The sequence below is a fragment of the Microcaecilia unicolor genome, chromosome 5 (assembly GCF_901765095.1).
Source record: "Microcaecilia unicolor chromosome 5, aMicUni1.1, whole genome shotgun sequence".
NCBI classification, from domain to species: Eukaryota; Metazoa; Chordata; class Amphibia; order Gymnophiona; family Siphonopidae; genus Microcaecilia; species Microcaecilia unicolor.
In genome coordinates, this window is record NC_044035.1 from 71,083,752 (window position 1) to 71,108,327 (window position 24,576).

A 24,576-nucleotide genomic window follows, 5' to 3' on the forward strand; every position below is an offset into this window, starting at 1 on the left:
AAAAGCCTTGACATTGGTCAAAATTCTTCTTGTTGTTTGCCTATTAACTTATTTCTAAGGAAGCAGTTAATTGAGAGCAGGTGGATCAAAATATATCTAACTCCTCGATAGTTAAATAATTACATGAAAACCACAATCCACTAGTAAACTTCTAATATACATCACTGTTTTCATGTATTACATTTGGCTTAAAAATATATTAACTTTAGAGATCAAGAAGTGCTTCATGAATGGAGAAAACAATCCAAGTTGATGCAAGAGAAGAAAATGAAAAAGGAAAAGTCATCCACTTTCCCACATACAAATAGAGACCAGGTACAGTAGTTGTCAGACTGTAGAATAATAGGTACAGTGCTGAGAAAAAGTTTTTGAATCCATTAGGATGGTATGTAAACATGATTAGATCCTAATAAACCCACTAAATGAATAATTCAGTGGGCTTATTTTTTTAGATTATTAAAAAAAATCAACAATAAAGAGCATAGTTAGCAACATGGGCTTGTGTGAAGATATGTTATTTTACCACTACCTCATGCAATTATTTATTTTATTTATTTATTGCACTTGTATCCCACATTTTCCCACCTATTTGCAGGCTCAATGTGGCTTACAAAGACTTGTTATGGCAACGCCATACCAGGTAAAGAATACAATTGGTGTTTCAAAGATGTCAAGGAAGACAAGAGGATTTGGTCAAGCAGTTATAGAAAGATACACTCTGAGTAACGGTGAATAGGTGTTATGTTATAGTTAGTTATGTGTTCTCGTGGTAGGCTTTGTTAAAGAGATAAGTCTTCAGAGATTTGCGGAAGTTAGTTATTTTAGCACAGATCCCTTTTTATGCAGTGAGACCTAGTTACTAATAGTTCAGGATGATTTCCCTGTGCACTCTTCTCATGATTCAGGAAAACAATTAGCTATACTCTCTGGACTTGAAAGATGCCTATACTCACATTTTGATACTTCTCAGTCACAGGAGGTATCTTAGATTTTAGATAGGGGAAATATCACTTCCAGTACCGCGTTCTGCCATTTGGCTTCACATCAACTCTGGTCAAGAGCACATCGCAGTGACAGTGTCAATGCGCCCAACTATTCAGGTGTTAGAGCTACTAGGGTTGTCATAAACTTTCCCAAGTCCCACCTTCGTCTGGTCCAACTATTGGAGTGCATAGGAGCCCTGCTTGAAACATTGCAGGCTTGGACTTTTCTGCCACAAGTGAGAGCAGACACTTTGACAGCACTAGCCTTGCAGCAAATAGGTCACTGCTCAGCAAATGTTGAGATTGATGGGCCACATGGCCTCAACAGTGCATGTCACTCCCATGGCACGGTTCCATTTGAGAGTGCCCCGGTGGATCCTAGCTTCCCAGTGGCCATAAATCTAGCAGATGCAGTCCAGTCCAAAACCGAGCATGCGCAGCCTGAGGGGAAAAGTAGCCACTTGGCAGGCAATGCGGCAGAGTGAAGAGCAGCGCTGGAGGAAGACCTCTTCTGCTGGTGGGGCCTGCCAGCCAAACCAGAAGCCTTGGCCCGAAGTCCTACTGTGTCTGCTCCTCCCCAGCCTCTAAGGGGGGCCCAGTGCTGGAGTTTTCTCTCCTCTGCTCCTGTCGGGACATGATCACCCGGGTCCCATCGGGAGCAGGAGAGAGAGAGACCCCAGCACCAGGCCCAGGGGATTTTGCCCCCCCCCCCTCCTCGGTGGCCCTGCGCCTAACAGTTTCATAGCTTTTGTACTGGTTCAATTCCTTCACTTTTGTAAATCTCATATGTCGGACCATAATGCCATTCATATGTATGGTCACACATTGTCTTGGCAAAATTGTTCTTTTTGTGCTATTTTTCTTTTTCTCCTCTCTCCCCCCACTTCCCCCTTCCTTTCCCTTTGGGCCTCTTTCTAGTGATTCCCAGTGCATTAAATGAGAGGAAGTACATAGGAATTGAATGGGCTTTCTCTCATTTGCACCCTCGGGAATCGCTATCGCAGTTTAGTAAAAGAAGCCCTTTATTACCTTTTGTATGCTGTTTTTTTAGGGGGGGGGGGTTGAGCCACTCTATTTAATATAATATTAAGTACCAATGCTTTTCCTTCTTTTCTTCAGCATTAAGATCCTTTGGCATTGTGAGTGCTTTTTGGCATCTGGTTTGATAAAGACAATGTACTTATTATGTGGGTTTATATATATATATATATATATATATATATATATTTCTCCGAGGACAAGCAGGCTGCTTGTTCTCACTGATGGGTGACGTCCACGGCAGCCCCTCCAATCGGAAACTTCACTAGCAAAAGCCTTTGCTAGTCCTCGCGCGTCCATGCGCACCACGCATGCGCGGCCGTCTTCCCGCCCGAACCGGCTCGTGTTCGTCAGTCTTCTTTTGTCCGCGCTCGGTACGGTCGTGTTTTCGCCGTGTCGGGCCCCGCAAAGTCGACCTCGCGCGTTCGTCGTGTTGTTAAAAAAAACCCCATTCTGTGTGGAAAAAGACTCTGTGGTCTTTTTTCCCTCCGCTATTTTCAGCTTTTTCGCCCCGGTAAGTTTTCTTTCGTCGTCGGGGTAGGCCGCTTTTAGGCCTCGGGTCGAAGTTTTCTTCCCCTTGTTTTTTCGGTGCCTTTTCCGCCATTTCGACTTTTGATCTCGCCGGCGTGATTTTTCCGCCCATGACATCGAAGTCTCCCAGCGGCTTCAAGAAGTGCACCCAGTGCGCCCGGGTCATCTCGCTCACTGACAGGCACGCGTCGTGTCTTCAGTGCTTGGGGGCTGGGCACCGCCCGCAGGCCTGTAGTCTGTGTTCCCTTTTGCAAAAGCGGACTCAGGTAGCGAGATTGGCCCAGTGGAATGTTTTGTTCTCGGGCTCTTCGTCGGCATCGGCACCGGGGGTATCGAGTGCATCGACGTCTTCAGCGTCCAGAGCTTCATCCTCGGCCGCCAGTGCATCGAGTGCATCGAGGCATCGGCCCTCTGCATTGGCGCTGAGACATCGGACAGCTGCATCGACGTCAGTGGTACCGGGACCTCGTCGGCTGATGTCGTCGGACGGTGGTGCTTCGTCTGGAGTGCAGGTGAGGGCTGTCCATTCCCCTGCTGGTGGCGGTGAGCCTTCGGGTGGGTCTCCCCCTACCCTGAGGGCTCCTGCGGTACAGCCCCCCCGAGACCGACCTCCTTCGGCCTCGGCCCCGAGGAAGCGACGGCTGGATTCTACGTCCTCCTCGTCGGTGCCGGGAAGCTCCGGTGACATGCTTCGTTCCAAGAAGTCGAAGAAGCATCGTCATCGGTCCCCTTCCCGTGTCGGCACCGAGAGCTCTGGGTCGCCGAGGGAGTCGGCACCCAGCAGGCATCGGCACCGAGAGGACCGCTCACCCTCTGTTCAGGAGGTGTCGATGCGCTCCACTCTGGACAGCCCGGAACAGCCTCCACGCCCGGAACAGGTTCTGACGTCGACGCCTGCATCGACCTCCATGCCTTTCTCTGCAGCCGCTCTGAACGAGAGCCTCCGGGCCATTCTCCCAGAGATTCTGGGAGAGCTGTTGCGCCCTAACCCTCCGGTACCGGCGGTGCTTGCGCCACCGGTACCGTCGAGCGTGGCGCCGGCTGGCCCATCGCCCGAGGTGAGGTCTCCGGCGTCGGTACCGCGTGCGGTACCGGCTGCCGCCGCCTCCCAGGAAGGCTCCCCGACTACGTCGGCGGAGGGAGCTTCACCGATGCGGGCGAGGGAGTCTACCTCTCGACGCCCCCATCGTGGACGTGGCTCCACAGAGTCGAGTCGGGCGAGGTTGCAGACACAGGTCCGTGAACTTGTGTCTGACACCGAGGGTGAGGCCTCGTGGGAAGAGGAAGAAGACCCCAGATATTTCTCTGACGAGGAGTCTGAAGGTCTTCCTTCCGATCCCACTCCCTCTCCTGAGAGACAGCTTTCTCCTCCCGAGAGTCTGTCTTTTGCTTCCTTTGTCCGGGAGATGTCTACGGCCATCCCCTTCCCGGTGGTTGTGGAGGACGAGCCCAGGGCTGAAATGTTTGAGCTCCTGGACTATCCTTCTCCACCTAAGGAAGCGTCCACTGTACCCATGCACCATGTCCTAAAAAAGACATTGCTGGCGAACTGGACCAAGCCTCTAACTAATCCCCACATTCCCAAGAAGATCGAGTCCCAGTACCGGATCCATGGGGACCCAGAGCTGATGCGCACTCAGTTGCCTCATGACTCTGGAGTTGTGGATCTGGCCCTAAAGAAGGCTAAGAGTTCTAGAGAGCATGCTTCGGCGCCCCCGGGCAAAGACTCTAGAACCTTAGACTCCTTTGGGAGGAAGGCCTACCATTCCTCTATGCTCGTGGCCAAAATTCAGTCCTACCAGCTCTACACGAGCATACACATGCGGAACAATGTGCGGCAGTTGGCGGGCTTAGTTGATGCGCTCCCCCCTGAGCAAGCCAAGCCTTTTCAGGAGGTGGTCAGGCAGCTGAAGGCGTGCAGAAAATTCCTGGCCAGAGGGGTGTATGACACCTTTGATGTTGCGTCCAGGGCCGCTGCTCAAGGTGTGGTGATGCGCAGGCTCTCATGGCTGCGTGCCTCCGACCTGGAGAATAGAATCCAGCAGCGGATTGCGGACTCGCCTTGCCGTGCGGATAATATTTTTGGAGAGAAAGTCGAACAGGTGGTAGAGCAGCTCCACCAGCGGGACACCGCATTCGACAAGTTCTCCCGCCGGCAGCCTTCAGCCTCTACCTCTACAGGTAGAAGATTTTTTGGTGGAAGGAAGACTGTTCCCTACTCTTCTGGCAAGCGTAGGTACAATCCTCCTTCTCGACAGCCTGCGGCCCAGGCTAAGCCCCAGCGCGCTCGCTCTCGTCAGCAGCGTGCGCCTCAGCAAGGCCCCTCGGCTCCCCAGCAAAAGCAAGGGACGAGCTTTTGACTGGCTCCAGCAGAGCATAGCCGACATCCAAGTGTCAGTGCCGGGCGACCTGCCAGTCGGAGGGAGGTTGAAAGCTTTTCACCAAAGATGGCCTCTCATAACCTCCGATCAGTGGGTTCTCCAAATAGTCCAGCAAGGATACACCCTCAATTTGGCCTCAAAACCTCCAAATTGTCCACCGGGAGCTCAGTCTTACAGCTTCCAGCACAAGCAGGTACTTGCAGAGGAACTCTCCGCCCTTCTCAGCGCCAATGCGGTCGAACCCGTGCCATCCGGGCAAGAAGGGCTGGGATTCTATTCCAGGTACTTCCTTGTGGAAAAGAAAACAGGGGGGATGCGTCCCATCCTAGACCTAAGGGCCCTGAACAAATATCTGGTCAAAGAAAAGTTCAGGATGCTTTCCCTGGGCACCCTTCTTCCCATGATTCAGGAAAACGATTGGCTATGCTCTCTGGACTTGAAGGATGCCTACACACACATCCCGATACTGCCAGCTCACAGGCAGTATCTACGATTTCAGCTGGGCACACGTCACTTCCAGTACTGTGTGCTACCCTTTGGGCTCGCCTCTGCGCCCAGGGTGTTCACAAAGTGCTTGGCTGTAGTAGCAGCGGCACTTCGCAGGCTGGGGGTGCACGTGTTCCCATATCTCGACGATTGGCTGGTGAAGAACACATCCGAGGCAGGAGCCCTGCAGTCCATGCAGATGACTATTCGCCTCCTGGAGCTACTGGGGTTTGTGATAAATTATCCAAAGTCCCATCTTTTCCCAGTGCAGAGACTCGAATTCATAGGAGCTCTGCTGGATTCCCGGACGGCTCGCGCCTATCTCCCAGAGACGAGAGCCAACAATTTGTTGTCCCTCGTCTCGCGGGTGCGAGCGTCCCAGCAGATCACAGCTCGGCAGATGTTGATATTGCTAGGCCACATGGCCTCCACTGTAAGCTCTTTGAGCAGGGACTGTCTTTCTTCTATGTTTGTGCAGCGCTGCGTATGCCTTGTAGCGCTATAGAAATGCTAAATAGTAGTAGTAGTAGTAGTAGTATGTGACTCCCATGGTCCGCCTTCACATGAGATCTGCTCAATGGACCCTAGCTTCCCAGTGGTTTCAGGCTGCTGGGGATCTAGAAGACGTGATCCACCTGTCCACGAGTTTTCTCAAATCCCTGTATTGGTGGACGATTTGGTCCAATCTGACTCTGGGACATCCTTTCCAAGTTCCTCAGCCACAAAAAGTGCTGACAACGGATGCGTCTCTCCTGGGATGGGGAGCTCATGTCGATGGGCTTCATACCCAAGGAAGCTGGTCCCTCCAGGAACGCGATCTGCAGATCAATCTTCTGGAGTTACGAGCGATCTGGAACGCTCTGAAGGCTTTCCCACCAAATTATCCAAATTCAGACAGACAACCAGGTTGCCATGTACTACGTCAACAAGCAGGGGGGCACCGGATCTCGCCCCCTGTGTCAAGAAGCCGTCAGCATGTGGCTCTGGGCTCGCCGTCACGGCATGGTGCTCCAAGCCACATATCTGGCAGGCGTAAACAACAGTCTGGCCGACAGGTTGAGCAGGATTATGCAACCTCACGAGTGGTCGCTCAATTCCTGTGTAGTGCGACAGATCTTCCAGGTGTGGGGCACCCCCTTGGTAGATTTCTTCGCATCTCGAGCCAACCACAAAGTCCCTCAGTTCTGTTCCAGGCTTCAGGCCCACAGCAGACTGGCATCGGATGCCTTCCTGCTGGACTGGGGGGAGGGTCTGCTGTATGCTTATCCTCCCATACCTCTGGTGGGGAAGACTTTGTTGAAACTCAAGCAAGACCGAGGCACCATGATTCTGATTGCTCCTTTTTGGCCGCGTCAGATCTGGTTCCCTCTTCTTCTGGAGTTGTCCTCCGAAGAACCGTGGAGATTGGAGTGTTTTCCGACCCTCATCACGCAGGACGAAGGGGCGCTCCTGCATCCCAACCTCCGGTCCCTGGCTCTCACGGCCTGGATGTTGAGAGCGTAGACTTTGCCTCTTTGGGTCTGTCAGAGGGTGTTTCCCGTATCTTGCTTGCTTCCAGGAAAGATTCCACTAAGAGGAGTTACTTCTTTCTGTGGAGGAGGTTTGCCGTCTGGCGTGACAGCAAGGCCCTAGATCCTCGCTCTTGTCCTACACAGACCCTGCTTGAATACCTTCTGCACTTGTCTGAGTCTGGTCTCAAGACCAACTCTGTAAGGGTTTACCTTAGTGCAATCAGTGCATACCATTACCGTGTGGAAGGTAAGCCGATCTCAGGACAGCCTTTAGTTGTTCGCTTCATGAGAGGTTTGCTTTTGTCAAAGCCCCCTGTCAAACCTCCTACAGTGTCATGGGATCTCAATGTCGTTCTCACCCAGCTGATGAAACCTCCTTTTGAGCCACTGAATTCCTGCCATCTGAAGTACTTGACCTGGAAGGTCATTTTCTTGGTGGCAGTTACTTCAGCTCGTAGAGTCAGTGAGCTTCAGGCCCTGGTAGCCCAGGCCCCTTACACCAAATTTCATCATAACAGAGTAGTCCTCTGCACTCACCCTAAGTTCTTGCCGAAGGTTGTGTCGGAGTTCCATCTGAACCAGTCAATTGTCTTGCCAACATTCTTTCCCCGTCCTCATTCCTGCCCTGCTGAACGTCAGCTGCACACATTGGACTGCAAGAGAGCATTGGCCTTCTACTTGGAGCGGACACAGCCCAACAGACAGTCCGCCCAATTGTTTGTTTCTTTTGATCCCAATAGGAGGGGAGTGGCTGTGGGGAAACGCACCATATCCAATTGGCTAGCAGATTGCATTTCCTTCACTTACGCCCAGGCTGGGCTGGCTCTTGAGGGTCATGTCACGGCTCATAATGTTAGAGCCATGGCAGCGTCGGTAGCCCACTTGAAGTCAGCCACCATTGAAGAAATTTGCAAAGCTGCGACGTGGTCATCTGTCCACACATTCACATCTCATTACTGCCTGCAGCAGGATACCCGACGCGACAGTCGGTTCGGGCAGTCAGTTCTTCAGAACCTGTTTGGGCTTTAGGATCCAACTCCACCCCCCGAGGGCCCTGTTTGTTCTGTTCCAGGCTGCACTCTCAGTTAGTTGGTAAAATTTTCAGGTCAATCTCAGTTATGTCCTCGCCATTGCGAGGCCCAATTGACCATGGTTGTTGTTTTGAGTGAGCCTGGGGGCTAGGGATACCCCATCAGTGAGAACAAGCAGCCTGCTTGTCCTCGGAGAAAGGAATGCTACATACCTGTAGAAGGTATTCTCCGAGGACAGCAGGCTGATTGTTCTCACAAACCCGCCCGCCTCCCCTTTGGAGTTGTGTCTTCCCTTGTCTTTGTCTTGCTACATACGGGACTGACGAACACGAGCCGGTTCGGGCGGGAAGACGGCCGCGCATGCGCGGTGCGCATGGACGAGCGAGGACTAGCAAAGGCTTTTGCTAGTGAAGTTTCCGATTGGAGGGGCTGCCGTGGACGTCACCCATCAGTGAGAACAATCAGCCTGCTGTCCTCGGAGAATACCTTCTACAGGTATGTAGCATTCGCTATATATATATATATATATATATATATATATATATATATATATATATATGATATACTCATCCTGTTTTTTTATCTTGAATTTTGTTCACTGATAGTGCTATTTCTTGCATTTTTATTTTAATCTGGTTTGCAATAAGATATATACAACTTCTCTTTCTTTATTAGTCGAGTTTTCTAATTAACATGTATGTCATGTTTATTTTTTATTATTATCACTTATTTGTGGTTATGGTTCTGTACACTTTTTTTTACATCCCTTTAACATGTATATTTATGTAAAAAAAGTTTTTAGGTGATTTTTATGTTTATTTCTCCGAGGAAAAGCAGGCTGCTTGTTCTCACTGATGGGTGACGTCCGCGGCAGCCCCTTCAATCGGAGATCTTCCCTAGCAAAGGCGTTTGCTAGCCCTCGCACGCACACCGCGCATGCGCGACCGTCTTCCCACCCGAACTCGTGTTCGTCAGTCTTCTTTTTTCCGCGCTCGGGACGGCTGTGTTTACTGTCATTCTGTGCCCTGAGGAGACCCACGCGCTTTTCTTGCGTCCTTCCGTTTCGGAAGTCTTCTTTATTTTTCTAGTTCGCGTGTTCTTATAAAAAAGAAGAAAAAAGAAAACTTTCCTTTATTTTCGAGTTGTTTTTCCCGTACAAGTTTCCTTTCGCTTTCGGTAGCGAAAGCCCACCTCTTCAATGTCGCCTTCGGCACCTAACCTCTACACCTCTACCCAGGAAATCTAGACTGCCCCAACTTGACATTTCGTTCTTTAGATGGTAAGCTCCTTTGAGCAGGGACCGTCCTTCCTTGTTTATTTTGTACAGCGCTGCGTAACCCTAGTAGCGCTCTAGAAATGTTAAGTAGTAGTAGTAGTGGTAGCGGCCCTGTTGGCCGCCCGTACAGGTTTTCTCCCTTTTTATTTTTGGTGCCTTTGTCATCATCGCAAATTTTGATTTCGCCAGCGTGATTTTTCCGCCCATGTCATCGAAGCCTCCCAGCGGCTTCAAGAAGTGCACCCAGTGCAAGCGGGCTATCTCGCTCACTGATAGGCACGCTTCGTGCCTTCAGTGTCTGGGGGCTGGGCACCGCCCTCAGGCCTGTACTCTCTGTTGTTTGTTAAAAAAGAGAACTCAGGCGGCGAGATTGGCCCAGTGGAACGTTCTGTTCGGGGCCTCGCCTGGTGTTTTGACGGTTTCAGTATCGAGGTCATCGGCCAGTGCATCGACGTCGGCGGTACTGAGGTCATCGACCAGTGCTCCAGCGTCTACAGTACCAAGATCATCGTTGGTACTGATGTCGTCGGAGGGTGCCTCTTCGTCCAGAGTGCAGGTGAGGGCTGTCCATTCCCCTGCTGGTGGCGGTGAGCCCTCGAGTAGGTCTCCCCCGGGATCGACCTTCTTCGGACCCGGCCCCGAGGAAGAGGCGCTTGGATTCGACGTCCTCGTCGGTACTGGGAGGTTCTGGTGACGTGCTTCGTGTGAAGGCAAAGAAGCATCAACACTGGTCACCTTCCCGTCGTGGTACCGAGAGCTCTGGGTTGCTGAGGGAGTCGGCACCCACTAGGCATCGACGCCGGGAGGACCGCTCACCCTCCATTCAGGAGGTGTCGATGCGCTCTACCCTGGACAGCCCGGTACCGCCTCCGTACCCCGAGCAGATTCTCAGTTCGTCACCTGTACCGGACTCCCAGCCTTCCTCGACAGCCGCTCTAAGCGAGAGCCTCAGGGCCATCCTTCCAGGGATCCTGGAGGAGCTGTTGCGCCCTTCTCCTCCAGTACCGGGGGTGCTTGCGCCGCCGGTGCCGTCGAATGAGGCGACGGCTGGCCCCTTGCCCGTCGTGAGGTCTCCGGTGCTGGTACCGCTTGGCTGCCTCCCAAGTAGACTCTCCGACGACGTCGATGGAGGGAGCTTCATCGCCACCGATGCGGAAGTCTACTTCTCGACGTTCCCACTGTGGCCATGTGTCTGCGGAGTCGAGACGGGCACGACTTCGGACAGAGGTTCATGAACTAGTGTCCGACACCGATGGTGAGGCCTCGTGGGAGGCAGAGGAAGACGCCAGATACTTCTCGGATGAGGAGTCTGACGGTCTTCCTTCTGATCCCACTCCCTCCCCTGAAAGACAGCTTTCTCCTCCCGAGAGTCTATCTTTCGCGGCCTTTGTCCGGGAAATGTCTACGGCAATTCCCTTCCCTGTGGTTACGGAGGATGAGCCAAGGGCTGAAATGTTTGAGCTTTTGGACTATCCTTCGCCACCTAAGGAACTGTCCACAGTACCTATGCATCATGTCTTCAAGAAGACACTGCTGGAGAACTGGGCGAAGCCGCTAACTAATCCCCACATTCCCAAGAAGATCGAGTCCCAGTATCGGATCCATGGGGACCCTGAGTTGATGCGGACTCAGTTGCCTCATGACTCTGGGGTTGTGGATCTGGCCCTTAAGAAGGTCAAGAGTTCTAGAGAGTATGCTTCGGCGCCCCCGGGCAGAGACTCTAAAACCTTGGATTCTTTTGGGAGGAAGGCCTACCATTCCTCAATGCTCATAGCCAAAATCCAGTCTTACCAGCTCTACACGAGCATTCATATGCGGAACAATGTGCGGCAGTTGGCGGATTTGGTGGATAAGCCCCCTTCTGAGCAAGCCAAGCCTTTTTAGCAGGTGGTCAGGCAACTGAAGGCGTGTCGTAAATTCCTGGCCAGGGGTGTTTACGATACTATTGATGTCGCATCCAGGGCCACTGCTCAAGGTGTGGTGATGCGCAGACTCTCATGGCTGCGTGCCTCCGACCTCAAAAATAGGATTCAGCAGCGGATTGCGAATTCTCCTTGCCGGGGGGATAATATTTTTGGTGAAAAGGTCGAACAGGTGGTAGAGCAGCACCACCAGTGGGACACCGCATTCGACAAATTCTCCCGCCGGGCGCCTTCAGCATCTACCTCAACTGGTAGATGTTTTTATGGCGGAAGAAGGACTGTTACCTATTCTTCTAATAGACGTAGGTACAATCCTCCCTCTCGCCAGCCTGGTGCCCAGGCCAAGCCCCAGCGCGCTCGTTCTCGTCAACAGCTTGCAACTCAGCAGGCCCCTGTGGCTCCCCAGCAAAAGCAAGGGACGGGCTTTTGACTGGCTCCAGCAGAGCATAGCCGAAATCATAGTGTCTGTGCCATACGATCTGCCGGTCGGGGGAGTTTAAAATATTTTCACCAAAGGTGGCCTCTCATAACCTCCGACCAGTGGGTTCTTCAAATAGTCCGGTTAGGATACTCCCTCAATTTGGTTTCCAAGCCTCCAAATTGCCCACCAGGAGCTCAATCCTTCAGCTTCCAGCACAAGCAGGTACTTGCAGAGGAACTCTCCGCCCTCCTCAGTGCCAATGCGGTCGAGCCTGTGCCACCCGGGCAAGAAGGGCTGGGATTCTATTCCAGGTACTTTCTTGTGGAAAAGAAAACAGGGGGATGCGTCCCATCCTAGACCTAAGGGCCCTGAACAAATATCTGGTCTGAGAAAAGTTCAGGGTGCTTTCCCTGGGCACCCTTCTTCCCATGATTCAGGAAAATGATTGGCTATGCTCTCTGGACTTAAAGGATGCTTACACTCATATCCCGATACTGCCAGCCCACAGACAGTATCTTCGATTCCGTCTGGGAACACGGCACTTTTAGTACTGTGTGCTACCCTTTGGTCTCGCCTCTTCGCCCAGGGTGTTCTCAAAGTGCCTGGCTGTAGCAGCGGCGTCTCTACGCAGACTGGGAGTGCACGTGTTCCCTTACCTCGATGATTGGCTGGTGAAGAACACCTCTGAGGCAGGTGTTCATGCAGATGACTATTCGACTCCTGGAGCTACTAGGGTTTGTGATAAATTATCCAAAGTCCCACCTTCTTCCTGTTCAGAAACTCGAATTCATAGGGGCTCTGCTGGATTCTCAGACAGCTCGTGCCTACCTTCCGGAAGCGAGGGCCGACAATCTCCTGTCCCTTGTTTCCTGGGTACAAGCGTCCCAGCAGATCACAGCTCGGCAGATGTTGAGATTGCTCGGCCACATGGCCTCCACAGTGCATGTGACTCCCATGGCCCGCCTCCACATGAGATCAGCTCAATGGACCCTAGCATCCCAGTGGTACCAAGCTGCTGGGGACCTAGAGGACGTAATCCTGCTGTCCATGAGTTTTCTTCAGTCCCTCCATTGGTGGACAATTCGTTCCAATTTGACTCTGGGACGTCCTTTCCAAATTCCTCAGCCACAAAAGGTGCTGTCAACGGATGCGTCTCTCCTGGGGTGGGGAGCTCATGTAGATGGGCTTCACACCCAAGGGAGTTGGTCCCTCCTGGAACAAGGTCTACAGATCAACCTCCTGGAGTTACGAGCGGTCTGGAACGCTCTAAAGGCCTTCAGAGATCGGCTGTCCCATCAAATTATTCAAATTCAGACGGAGAATCAGGTTGCCATGTACTACATCAACAAGCAGGGGGGCACCGGATCTCTCCCCCTGTGTCAGGAGGCCGTCAGAATGTGGCTTTGGGCTCGCCGGAATGGCATGTTTCTTCAAGCCACGTATCTTGCAGGCGTAAACAACAGTCTGGCCGACAGATTGAGCAGGATCATGCAACCTCACGAATGGTCACTCAATTCCCGAGTGGTACGTGAGATCTTTCAAGTGTGGGGCACCCCCTTGGTGGATCTGTTCGCCGCTCAAGTCAATCACAAGATCCCTCAATTCTGTTCCAGACTTCAGGCCCACGGCAGACTAGCGTCGGATGCCTTCCTCCCGCATTGGGGGGAGGGCCTCCTGTATGCCTATTCTCCCATACCTTTGGTGGGGAAGACTTTGCTGAAACTCAAGCAGGATCGAGGCACCATGATCCTGATCGCTCCCTTTTGGCCGCGTCAGATATGGTTCCCTCTTCTTCTGGAATTGTCTTCCGAAGAACCGTGGAGATTGGAGTGTTTTCCGACCCTCATTACTCGGAACGAGGGGGCGCTTCTGCATCCCAACCTCCAGTCCCTGGCTCTCACGGCCTGGATGTTGAGAGCATAGATTTTGCCTCCTTGGGTCTATCAGAGGGTGCCTCCAGAGTCTTGCTTGCTTCCAGAAAAGATTCCACTAAGAAGTGTTACTTCTTTCTATGGAGGAGGTTTGCCGTCTGGTGTGACAGCACGGCCCTAGATCCTCGCTCTTGTCCTACACAGACCCTGCTTGAATACCTTCTGCACTTGTCCGAGTCTGGTCTTAACACCAACTCTGTAAGAGTTTATCTTAGTGTGATTAGTGCATACAATTATCGTGTGGAAGGTAAGCCGATCTCGGGACAGCCTTTAGTTGTTCGATTCATGAGAGGTTTGCTTTTGTCAAAGCCCCCCGTCAAACCTCCTACAGTGTCATGGGATCTCAATGTCGTTCTCACCCAGCTGATGAAACCCCCTTTCGAGCCACTGGATTCCTGCCATCTGAAGTACTTGACCTGGAAGGTCATTTTCTTGGTGGCAGTCACTTCAGCTCGTAGAGTCAGTGAGCTTCAAGCCCTAGTAGCTCATGCTCCTTATACCAAATTTCATCATAACAGAGTAGTCCTCCGCACTCACCCTAAGTTTTTCCAAATTGAACCAGTCAATTGTCTTGCCAACATTCTTCCCCCGTCCGCATACCCGCCCTGCTGAACATCAACTGCACACATTGGACTGCAAGAGAGCATTGGCCTTCTATCTGGAGCGGACACAGCCCCACAGACAGTCCGCCCAATTGTTTGTTTCTTTTGATCCCAACAGGAGGGGAGTGGCTGTCGGGAAACGCAGCATTTCTAATTGGCTAGCAGATTGCATCTCCTTCGCTTACGCCCAGTCTGGCCTGACTCTTGAGGGTCATGTCACGGCTCATAGTGTTAGAGCCATGGCAGCGTCAGTGGCCCACTTGAAGTCAGCCCCTATCGAAGAGATTTGCAAGGCTGCGACGTGGTCATCTGTCCACACATTCACATCGCATTACTGCCTGCAGCAGGATACCCGACGCGACAGTCGGTTTGGGCAGTCGGTACTGCAGAATCTGTTCGGGGTTTAGAATCCAACTCCACCCCCCTAGGCCCATTTTTATTCTGTTCCAGGCTGCACTCTCAGTTAGTTTAATAAGTTTAGGTCAATCTCAGTTATGTCCTCGCCGTTGCGAGGCCCAATGGACCAATGTTTGTTGTTTTGAGTGAGCCTGGGAGCTAGGGATACCCCATGAGTGAGAACAAGCAGCCTGCTTGTCCTCGGAGAAAGCGAAAACTACATACCTGTAGAAGGTATTCTCCGAGGACAGCAGGCTGATTGTTCTCACCAACTCGCCCGCCTCCCCTTTGGAGTTGTGTCTTCCCTTGTCTTTCTCTTTGCTTTTTACTGGACTGACGAACACGAGCGAGTTCGGGCGGGAAGACGGTCACGCATGCGCGGTGTGCGTGTGCGAGAGGGCTAGCAAACTTCATTGCTAGTGAAGATCTCCGATTGAAGGGGCTGCCGCGGACGTCACCCATCAGTGAGAACAATCAGCCTGCTGTTCTTGGAGAATACCTTCTACAGGTATGTAGCTTTCGCTTTATCCCATATGATTCAATTTTCATTTTATTTTATTCAATAGGACCTCTGATGCAGGTACTGTGCTGAAACACGGTCTTAACAGGTCATTTAATAAAGAATTCCTTTTTGATCTGTGGTTATGCCTCCATTTTTTGGTCACCTCCACTTCCTGGTTTTTCTTATGTTTTGCGGAGGTCTTTCTTCTTTGTTGTGTTTTTATTGGGTCCACAGCCATCCAGGTATAGAATATAATAAGTAGAGATCCATAAGGCTCTGCACTGTTGCCTCTTTATGAACAATCTATTTATTAAGTATCACTAAGCCATGACATTTGGCTCACAAACATGGCTCACACCAAATCCAATATATTCAATAAATGCATATTTGTGCAATTTTCCATTTAACACATGCCTTTCCCATATAATTTAATCCCCTCCCTGCCACTCTCCTCGACAGCACAAGTTCAAGTTGCTTCTGCAAGAAACCCCCAAACAGAATCCAGACTAATAGTTGTGACACACACCAGAAATACAAAGCATCTCCAACCAGTTTAGCCTAAAACCCATACTTACCCCTCCTCCACTCCCCAAACCCCCTTCCCTCCCAAAAGCAGTGGCCATCATCCTCACTCTTACCACCTTTACTATTTCTACTATACATCACATATTCAAAACCAGACTTCTTGCTCAATGGGATAAGGAGTTCCAGGAGGTCTCCCAGGAGACCTGCTCTAAAAAGCCCTCCACAGACCAGGTTTATGCCTCTCAGCTTTTAATTATTCTATCATCATCAGATCAGTCACACCCTCAACTAAGTTATGGGTGGAAGGTCTGGCCTCCCCCAAGCAACTAAAACATATTTTCACACCAAGAAACATGCTTTAATGAGGAATAGCCATCACAGTTTCTCAACATAGGGAAGGAGGAGAAACCATTAAGTAGTAGCTGTGCTTTCAGTAGCACTCTGTCCTCTAGCACACCGGTCAGCTAGCCCAGATTTCCAGAGACCCTGAATTACTAGGCATACCCAAAAAAAGGTGACCGAAATAACCTCTTCCTTCTTACATTTCAGGCATCTTCCATCTAATGTAATTTTTAGCATGCACATGACATTTTGGGGAAATATGTATCAGGAACTTGTATTGCTGTTCTTGCAACAAGTTTGTTCTTTATCAAAGAAGAAATATACTTTAGACTGGTGGTGAGACACCCTGAAAAATGCCAAACTCCCAAGTCAGCACTCCATTTAGCAGCCCATGGATTTGGATCAAAAATGTGTTTATTAGCCAATAGAAATGTATAATAGTCAGAAAATCTCGGACTTTTCTCCTCATTTAGCTGAAAGTATTCACTCCTAAATTGGCTGCAGGCACTGTCTGCATATAGCACCACAGCTGCAAGTAAGCTCCTTATTGGACAAATAGAATGTCTCAGCTATGGCCTGAAAAGTCATCTTTGCCTCATTACCCACCATATCAGCTGAACAATATAAACCTCTGCTGATCCAGCCTCTAAATACTTGACTTGTCATCTCAGCTGGGAAATCGTATTCCCCCTGCAGAGTTACTTTTGGATCATACACCATTGTACATTAGGTGCAAATGGTTTAATTAAAACTCTAGATTTAAGAGATCTGGGCTCTCTGAGCTCTCACCATTTTTATTTACCTTATCTCTATAGACTTTATTTGCACTGACAAGTAGGAATTCATTGTTACAGTTTTGCGGACAACATTCAATTGTTATTTCCTATGAAGACAAATCAAAAGAAAGGATTGGAGAAGATAAATGGTTTATTGTGCCAGACAGGTGAATGGTTAGTTTCAAATTATTTACAGCTGAATGCGGTGAAGTGTGAAGCCATTTAGGTGAGTAGCAATATAAGTCAGCCTATAGAGCTGGGTGGCAATGAAATTTCATAGGTAAGCAATAATATACTCAAAATTATCTTTGGAAGCTCAGGTTTCTAGGTTGGTGCAATCATCATCATTTTAGAAGTCGAGGATGATTAAGCAAATACACCCTTATCTCTTAATGCTAGATGGTTACTCAGGCACTAGTATAAACAACAAGGTTAGACTTTTTATACTGTGGGCTGCCTAAAAGAACATATAGTGTATGCAGTTGATAGAAAATACTGCTGCACGTTTGACTGGAGGACTTAAAAGGATGGATCATGTCCCACCTACGTTGAAATTGCTACATTGATTATTGGTGGATTGTAGAATAAGATTTAAGGTGAAGGCATTTACATGTAAGGCTATATATAGTCTTGCACCAAGGTATCTACAGGAAAAGGTGATGGGATATGTGCCTCATAGAGTTTTAACCAGGATGTAGTTACAGGTGGGCCTGAGCAAACCTGGGCTCGCTACTCTCAGGGGAGCATAGGAGGGCAGGGTATGGGGGTGGAGAGGAAATGTATATGCCCACCCATTCCACCCCTGTGTCTACCCAGAAATCGCCGTCTGGCTATGCCACCACTAGTGTTAACATTTGACCGACCAGAGTTTGCTGATTAGCCCAGTGAGATGTGCTGCAGCATGTTACTGAGCATTTTCATATGTGACACCTTCTTATGTGTTCTCATTTGTGTTTTTTTCAGAAGACAGTAAAGACTTGGTTGTTTAAGCAGGCGTATGGGGAGCTGGAGTAATTGATTGGTCACAGCCTGACTTTTATATTTTATTATGAATTGATCTCACTTGTTCTAATGAAATTGTGTTTTATTAGTCAGTGAATGGGGGATGAATGGTGGGGGAATATAGCCTATTTTTAGATTTTTTAATATGAATTTATTAATGCAGGGCTTGACAAACCCCAGGCGCCAGGTCGCCATAGTGACTAAAAAATGGGACCTTGCGCCTCGGTTCTGAGCATATGGACACTTTGCTGGGGCTGGGAAAAGGAAAAAAACGTAGTTCTGGTACCTCTTATCTCCTCCTGTAAAGCTGCACAGCAATGCAGGCACATGCACATTCACACAGCTCCCCCCCCCCCCCCCCCCCGGCGCTGATTGGAAGTGAATGAAAGAGCAGCTTGCATCAGATCAAACTTTACATTTAGCACCAAAGCAGTAGAGGAGAAGGCTGTGATGTGATGTGAGCTGTTCTTTCTTTCTACTTCCGATCAGTGCTGGGGAAAGGGGGGTAGGTGAGGGAGCAAGACACGAGTATGCCACAGAGGGGGACAAGAGGTGCGGGTGGGGGTGAGGAGAGCAAAAGGTGACTGTCTTTGTGCCTGGAAGCGGGGGAGCAAAAGGTGGCTAACCACGCTGCCTGTTGCCGGTTGAATATCAGGAGGTTATAGTCTGCAGTTTACCAAAAGTTTAGCACAGATTACAAAAATCAATAAAAAGGGGAATAATCCCTTGATATACAATAATTTTAGAAATTCAGAAACAATTTTATAAAGTGTATAATTATGGTACAGCCAGAGACCCCCCCACTGGAATGGTGGTGGGCCCAGTCACAGAGCTCAGGCCAGTACAGACCTTGGCTGAGTCAGAAATCTGATGGCTGACACAACTGGGAGTTTACTGGAAAAGTATGGCCTAGTTGGTAGCCCACATTGAGGCCTAAATAAGCTAAATTAGGAAAAGTTAATAGATATGGAAACAAAATGGAGGATTTCAACACAAAATGGAAGCCCGTATCTGTTACAAAGTGGAATTTTCTCTAATGTAAGTTAGAAAAACAAGTTGAGAAATAAGTGAGTCATAGCAGGTGCAAAGAAAATAGAGAACTAGCTGTTCCAGAGAGGAGGGAGACTTCCTGTGAGCAGGATTGTGGTCAGCTGGTCAGCTGGTGTGAGAAAGGAAAGGCGTAGCAAGATAGAAGCTACTCATTAGCATGAGCCAATCAGTGACAACCATGACATTAGCATAGATCCAATCAGGTATATCTACTGTCATATTATCCATATCCTGAAGGCACTTATAAAAATCAGGGTATTTCCTGGTTTGAGTTAGAGAGACAAGGGTTGGCACTCTCTCTCCAAGGGAAACCAATGTGTCCAACAAAATTGACAAATTTCCTAGTTGCTTTCCCTTGTAAAACCTCCAATTGGTAAAAGAAATTATAAAACATTAGCAAATAATTAACACCTGTTTGCAACTTATTATATTCCTATAATTAATTGATTGTACATGCCTGTTGTCAATCACTGATTTGACTTATACCTTGGCAAATAAACTCCTCATTCCGAATGATGATTTGTGGGCTTCACTTAATGATGAAAGGATGTAAGTATAAATGCATTGTATAACTTGTAATCTAAATCTCCCTTAGAGGCAATAACTCCTTGATTACCCCAGTACTAGTGTTATTTAGAGATGGAGTCAGATTAAGGTCACTCAAGCCTTCTTGGGGGGGCTTGGGACCCCTTAATTCTCAACATTGGTGACCCTCCGTTCGATTTGAACACGCCACCAGAATTTTTGTCAAAGTGGGGTTACTTATAGTTCTTGACTAAAATTCTGTTGTTTTATCTTCCAATTGATTGCTGTCCCTCATAAAGATCCAGAATTTCCTCCCCGGTGTTTCATACCCCTTATTACAGCATTCTCCTTTCTCTCTCTAAGCTTTCACTCTTTCCTGTGGTTAAGCCACTGCCAATTTCCCTTCCGTTATACTTTCCTATCGCAGTCAGTGAACTCTGTCCGTCCTTTCGTATACTCAGTTCTTTTCTCCCTGTTCTCCTGTCCCTCTTCCTCTTATGTTCATTCTCGTTCTGAAAGCTCCGGTTTACGGTGCTCTGCATTCTAGCCACTTACGGGCATAATACTTTTGCCTGTTTCCTATCTACGGCTGTGGTTTTATTTCCCTGCACTATTTTGTTTTTTCTCTTGCTCTTTTTAGTGTCATTCTCCCAATTCCCCCTCCCTTCCTCTATCTAGATTTCTTTTTCCTATCTTTGCATGCATTTGCGGTCCCATTTCTTCCGATTTTGTAAGGCTTTCACTGACTCTCTCAATTTACAAGTGCGTAGCTGCTTAACTTCCTCTTTTCTTCTGTAAGTGCCTGGCTCCCTGGGCGGTGCCCACTTCCTTCCTCTTCTCTGCATTTTCTCCCTCTCGTATCTGCTAATCTCTAACTTTGGAATCTATCATTAAATCCTTCTTTAATAATGTCTTGTTCTGTACTTTGTATTTGCTTCCGTTGGTCACTACAGCACCTTCCTTTTCTTTTGGCTATGTTCCCTGCTCTAGTCTGTCACTCTGTTACATTGTCCCTCTCTCTTATATACATGCTGTCTGTCAGTAAGATTATGTTCTGCTCCCTGTCAGCTATTTATCTGCTATACCATCTTGTCAGTTAGTTCTCTAACTATAAATATACCCTATGACAGGTCTGTTGCCAGTTCTAACTATTGTCAGCAAGTACATCTTATGCCTTGAGCGCTTGGTGTCCGTTTATGCACCGTAAATGTGATCTTGTGCCTTTACTTTTGACAGACTGCCACCATCTTCCGTGTTGATAATACTTTTGCTTTTCTAACACACCCTCCCATTATGGGCGTACCTAGGGGCGTGATCGTTGGTGTCACTCCATCCTTTGGGCCCACCCCTGATACGTCTCTCTCTATCCTGTCTTTCACTGTGTTTTTTTTTAATTTAACATTTCTATTGTGAAAGAAATTTATTGGATAATCAGTTGGATATTACTATAAGCAATTGATTGTTAGCATTCTAACCAAAGACTATTATAAGGATATTTACATTTGATACTTTGCAATGTAATATTGGGAACTGTAATTGTGTGAGTCCGTTTTTGGATTAGGACAAACATATGCAGCATTTGTTTAGCCGTGAGGGGATCATTGAAGTGACAATCTGAAATGTAGTTTCATGATAATATGACTTAGAAGCTATTTGTGTATCCTTTGCCTTGTTAGTATGGTATTTCTGTCTCCGGAACTTGGTTTATGGCATTATTTCTGACTGGCATGATTAATATGCATTTGTTTCCTGTAAGAACTGTGTGCCTGTAACTTTTCAGGATGCAAGTTAGATAGTAAACCACAGATTAGCTTTGCCGTGAGAAGCTGGGGTTTTCATTTTTATTAAGACTGTGATACCGTGCTTGCGTTCTATAGGTAAATGGTGTATGCCATCGTTGTCAGTTCTATCATAAATACTGTTTTATAAAGGTGTAACTTAGTTTTATGGCATACTTTTCTGTAGGCATTACACAATGCATATTTATTAGAAATATATTCCTCCCAAATACTTATCCTTTTTATAACCCTCTGTATACGTGCACTTTTCTGCAAAATCAGTTGTGTTTGAATGCTTTTTACTTTCAGTTTCATGATTGTGGCGCTGGCTCGTTGTTTTCTTAAGGATAGACTCTGTTTCTGCACTGTAATCTTAACCCTCCTAGAACATTAATTTACAACCTGGTTTTATTTTATTAGTTCTGTTCATTTATTCTTTATCTTCTCCGATGTAGGGAAAATTACTTATCTGCTTGCTCATTGGGTTCTAATGCTTGTCTATCAATCTGTAAGTCCCACCTCCCTCCCTCTTTACTGCGTGTCATTTTTATTTGCAGATTTTCTTTTTTTTTTTTATGCTATAATTGCAACGTTTGTTTCGTTCGCTCTGTGGTAGAAGCTGCACAATTATTTCTAACTAAAACTGTATTTTTCACTCCTGACATAACTGAATGAATGAATTTGTACTGTTTGCATTATAGGTTTCCTTACTGTCAGCTGTTCCGTTTCAATGCTTCTAAACCTTCCTGCTTGTAGTTTGTTCAATAAAAAAATATATTGTCATGGAGTGATGAACGTGGCATTTTTCATATTTTCATTCTGGCCAATATATTACAACAAATGACTTTTTTTATGGTTGTACCATCCCCCAAGAGCTTACATGTGTTCAGTGTTACAAATCTTTCTTTCAAATTTTTTTAATAAGATTTATTCTATTTTTACTATCTTTGCAGTTTGTTTCAGGGGCTTTTCCCTGGGATAGGCTATATTTTTATTCTACTCTTTATTTTTATTTCTTTTACCAGTGTCACGCTATAACTATTGGGTTCGATACCGATGCCTGGGGCTTACATCCATCAAAGGTTACCCTTAAATGGATGACGGTATCTCAATTAGTAGAAGCAGACTTCCATTCCATTTTCGGAGTGGCCTGCGTATTCAGCATTATTGCCCACCTAGGGGTTACCTGTATAGATGATCGCCGTGACAATAAAGGGACGCCTAAAGACATTGGTTGAGATTGTGTACAGGTCGACTCGGGCATTCAAAATTTTAGAAATGGTTAGTTGTATACGCGGGAGAGCCTAACCTATAAAATTTTCATTTTACAGCGTTGTAGCGCTAAGGGTTTGTTGACCCTGCAGATGGTTTGTAGATCACTGCAGGTCCATTGGGGTGATTATGTTGTAGCTAATCAGCGGGACCCATTGGACCGCTGCTCCTCGACTCAGGAGACCTTATTCGCAGGTTTTTTGAGTTCTTTTCGGGGGTGTTTGCAATGTCCCTATTTGGGGGCTCTATCATGGTGTTGTAGCCCATGGCCGATAACCGGGAAAAGTTGTTGGCAGGCAAGTTGTAGCTGTCTTTAGAAGCACACTCTGGGGAGTAGTATTTATTAATTTGGGATAGAGTAGTATAAATATATAATAGCTGACACTACGTATTTATTTACTTTTGTACTGTCTCTCTAGGCATATTTCTGTTTACAGCTTTTGTCTTGCTTTCTCCTAATGTCACTTGCGGTCAAAGCGTTGAGCTTTCCGCCAATTAGTAATTTTTATTTTAGGTCCCTATGTTGGAGTACATTAGCAGATGCATGAGTATGAATGTGTTATGTCTCTGCATGTTCTACTATCAGAATAATCATCGCATGTTTTTGTACACTGTTAGCACATTATCATTTCAAGATCTCCCTGTTATCTCTGAAGCTGCTCTTTGAACCACTGACCTTGTACCAGGTTCTAGGTCTGGTCAATATATATATTATTACAATAGTTCATTTTTTTCTATAGCATGTTACAGGTCTGAAGCTTATTTGTAGACCACTTGTTTACTAGGTCCCGGTATTATACATATTGGGTGATGTTCACTACCCGTTATATCATATCTTCCTCTCCGCACCCAACACCAGATACTGGTGATCTGACATCTATTCAGATCTCTGGTAAGGACTTTCCGTCCGAAACAAACCTTTCTATTTTGCGGTTGACCTCCCTATGCCACCGAGAGTTCGGAAGGGCGTAGTGATCCCGCCAACTGTTCTCTTTCTCTATTGATTTTCTGCGCTGGAGAGTACATTGCATGAATCGTGAGTATATTTTCATTTATTGTATGTGTTACTATTAAGCTTACCGTTATATACTTTCATAGCCTATTGGATTAGCTCTAATTTAAATGTTTTATTTTACCAAATTTAGGATTAAGATTTTGTCCTCAATACACAGGGACGCCTCTGTATGTGGGACAATAACTGTGTCTGTGTATGAGTGTGGTTTTCCTTTTCTGTCTGTGTGCTGTGACTTGTGATTGGCTACTGGAATATTTATTTTCATATTTGTTGTTTTAAAAACCCTAACTGTACACAATTCCAATGATTGGTTTTGAACTACATTTAGAAATATCTTGCTTCCTCTTCTAAGCTTTAAGTTTTCTACATATCAGGATTAGGTTACAGTTTTAATTTCACGTCTATATGTTCCTGTGTGTCCTGTGATAGATGGCATATATTAAACCAGTTAATTATTAAGGAAACATTTCTTTAGTTTTAAATTTGTGCTTTAAGGTTACTCTGCGAGATTACCTATCAACTGCAGTGGTAGTAAATCTCAAAGGAGTGTTTCTTTTCCAGGATTGTATATTATTTCATTTAAACAATGTTTGTTTGATTTGTGACGTGATGTTAAATACCTGATTGTTTTTGACTTCTGGTAAATTGCTTTCACTAGAAATGCAAGCACTTTTTAGTTTTAATTTTATAGGTGTGTGTCCGTGTATGTGTTCTTTGAAAATTGCATAATTGTTTCAGATATTTCCTATGAAAGGTTCTATATTATATGCCATCTAAAACACTGTTTCTTTGTGATGTTGGTTAAAATAACTAGTGCTGATGTTCACTTCCTGGTTCTTTATTGGGGATGTGTTCCGTAAGAATAAATTAACTGTTTTAATTTTTCTTTTCACGTCTTATCTACTACTTTCAAACTTCCTTCCCTGCCTCTTAAAGATTTATAGTTTTACGATAGAGTTCCAGCATTTCTGGTTCTCAATAGGGTTTGGAGATTAACCCTTGCATAACATAACTAACTGATAAATCCGAACTAAAGAAATTCAGGTTATTATTATTTCAGAGCTATGTTCAGATAAGACTGGCTACAGTTGCCAAATTCCCTTTTTATTGAGAACCGTACCTCTGGAAGCAGATCAAGTAATTACATTGTTTTCCTCTCCTGAAGTATTAATTCTATGATGACTTATTACACCAGCATTAAATATTAATATAAAAATTTCAACTTACAGTTTTTGTCTGATGTATAGCCCTATTTTCAGTCACCATAATATGCAATGCTT

The 24,576-nt window shown here is 47.0% G+C and overlaps 1 protein-coding gene across 3 annotated transcripts in view; it reads left to right on the forward strand.

Annotated features, from left to right (window-relative positions):
* LRRC27 (leucine rich repeat containing 27) overlaps window positions 1-24,576 on the forward strand; it is a 253,824-nt gene that overhangs the window by 154,500 nt on the left and 74,748 nt on the right. For all 3 annotated transcript variants that reach the window (XM_030202987.1, XM_030202988.1, XM_030202986.1), the window contains one exon: window positions 210-315. In XM_030202987.1, the coding sequence (XP_030058847.1) occupies window positions 210-315 (106 nt within the window). The remainder of the gene's footprint in view (window positions 1-209; window positions 316-24,576) is intronic.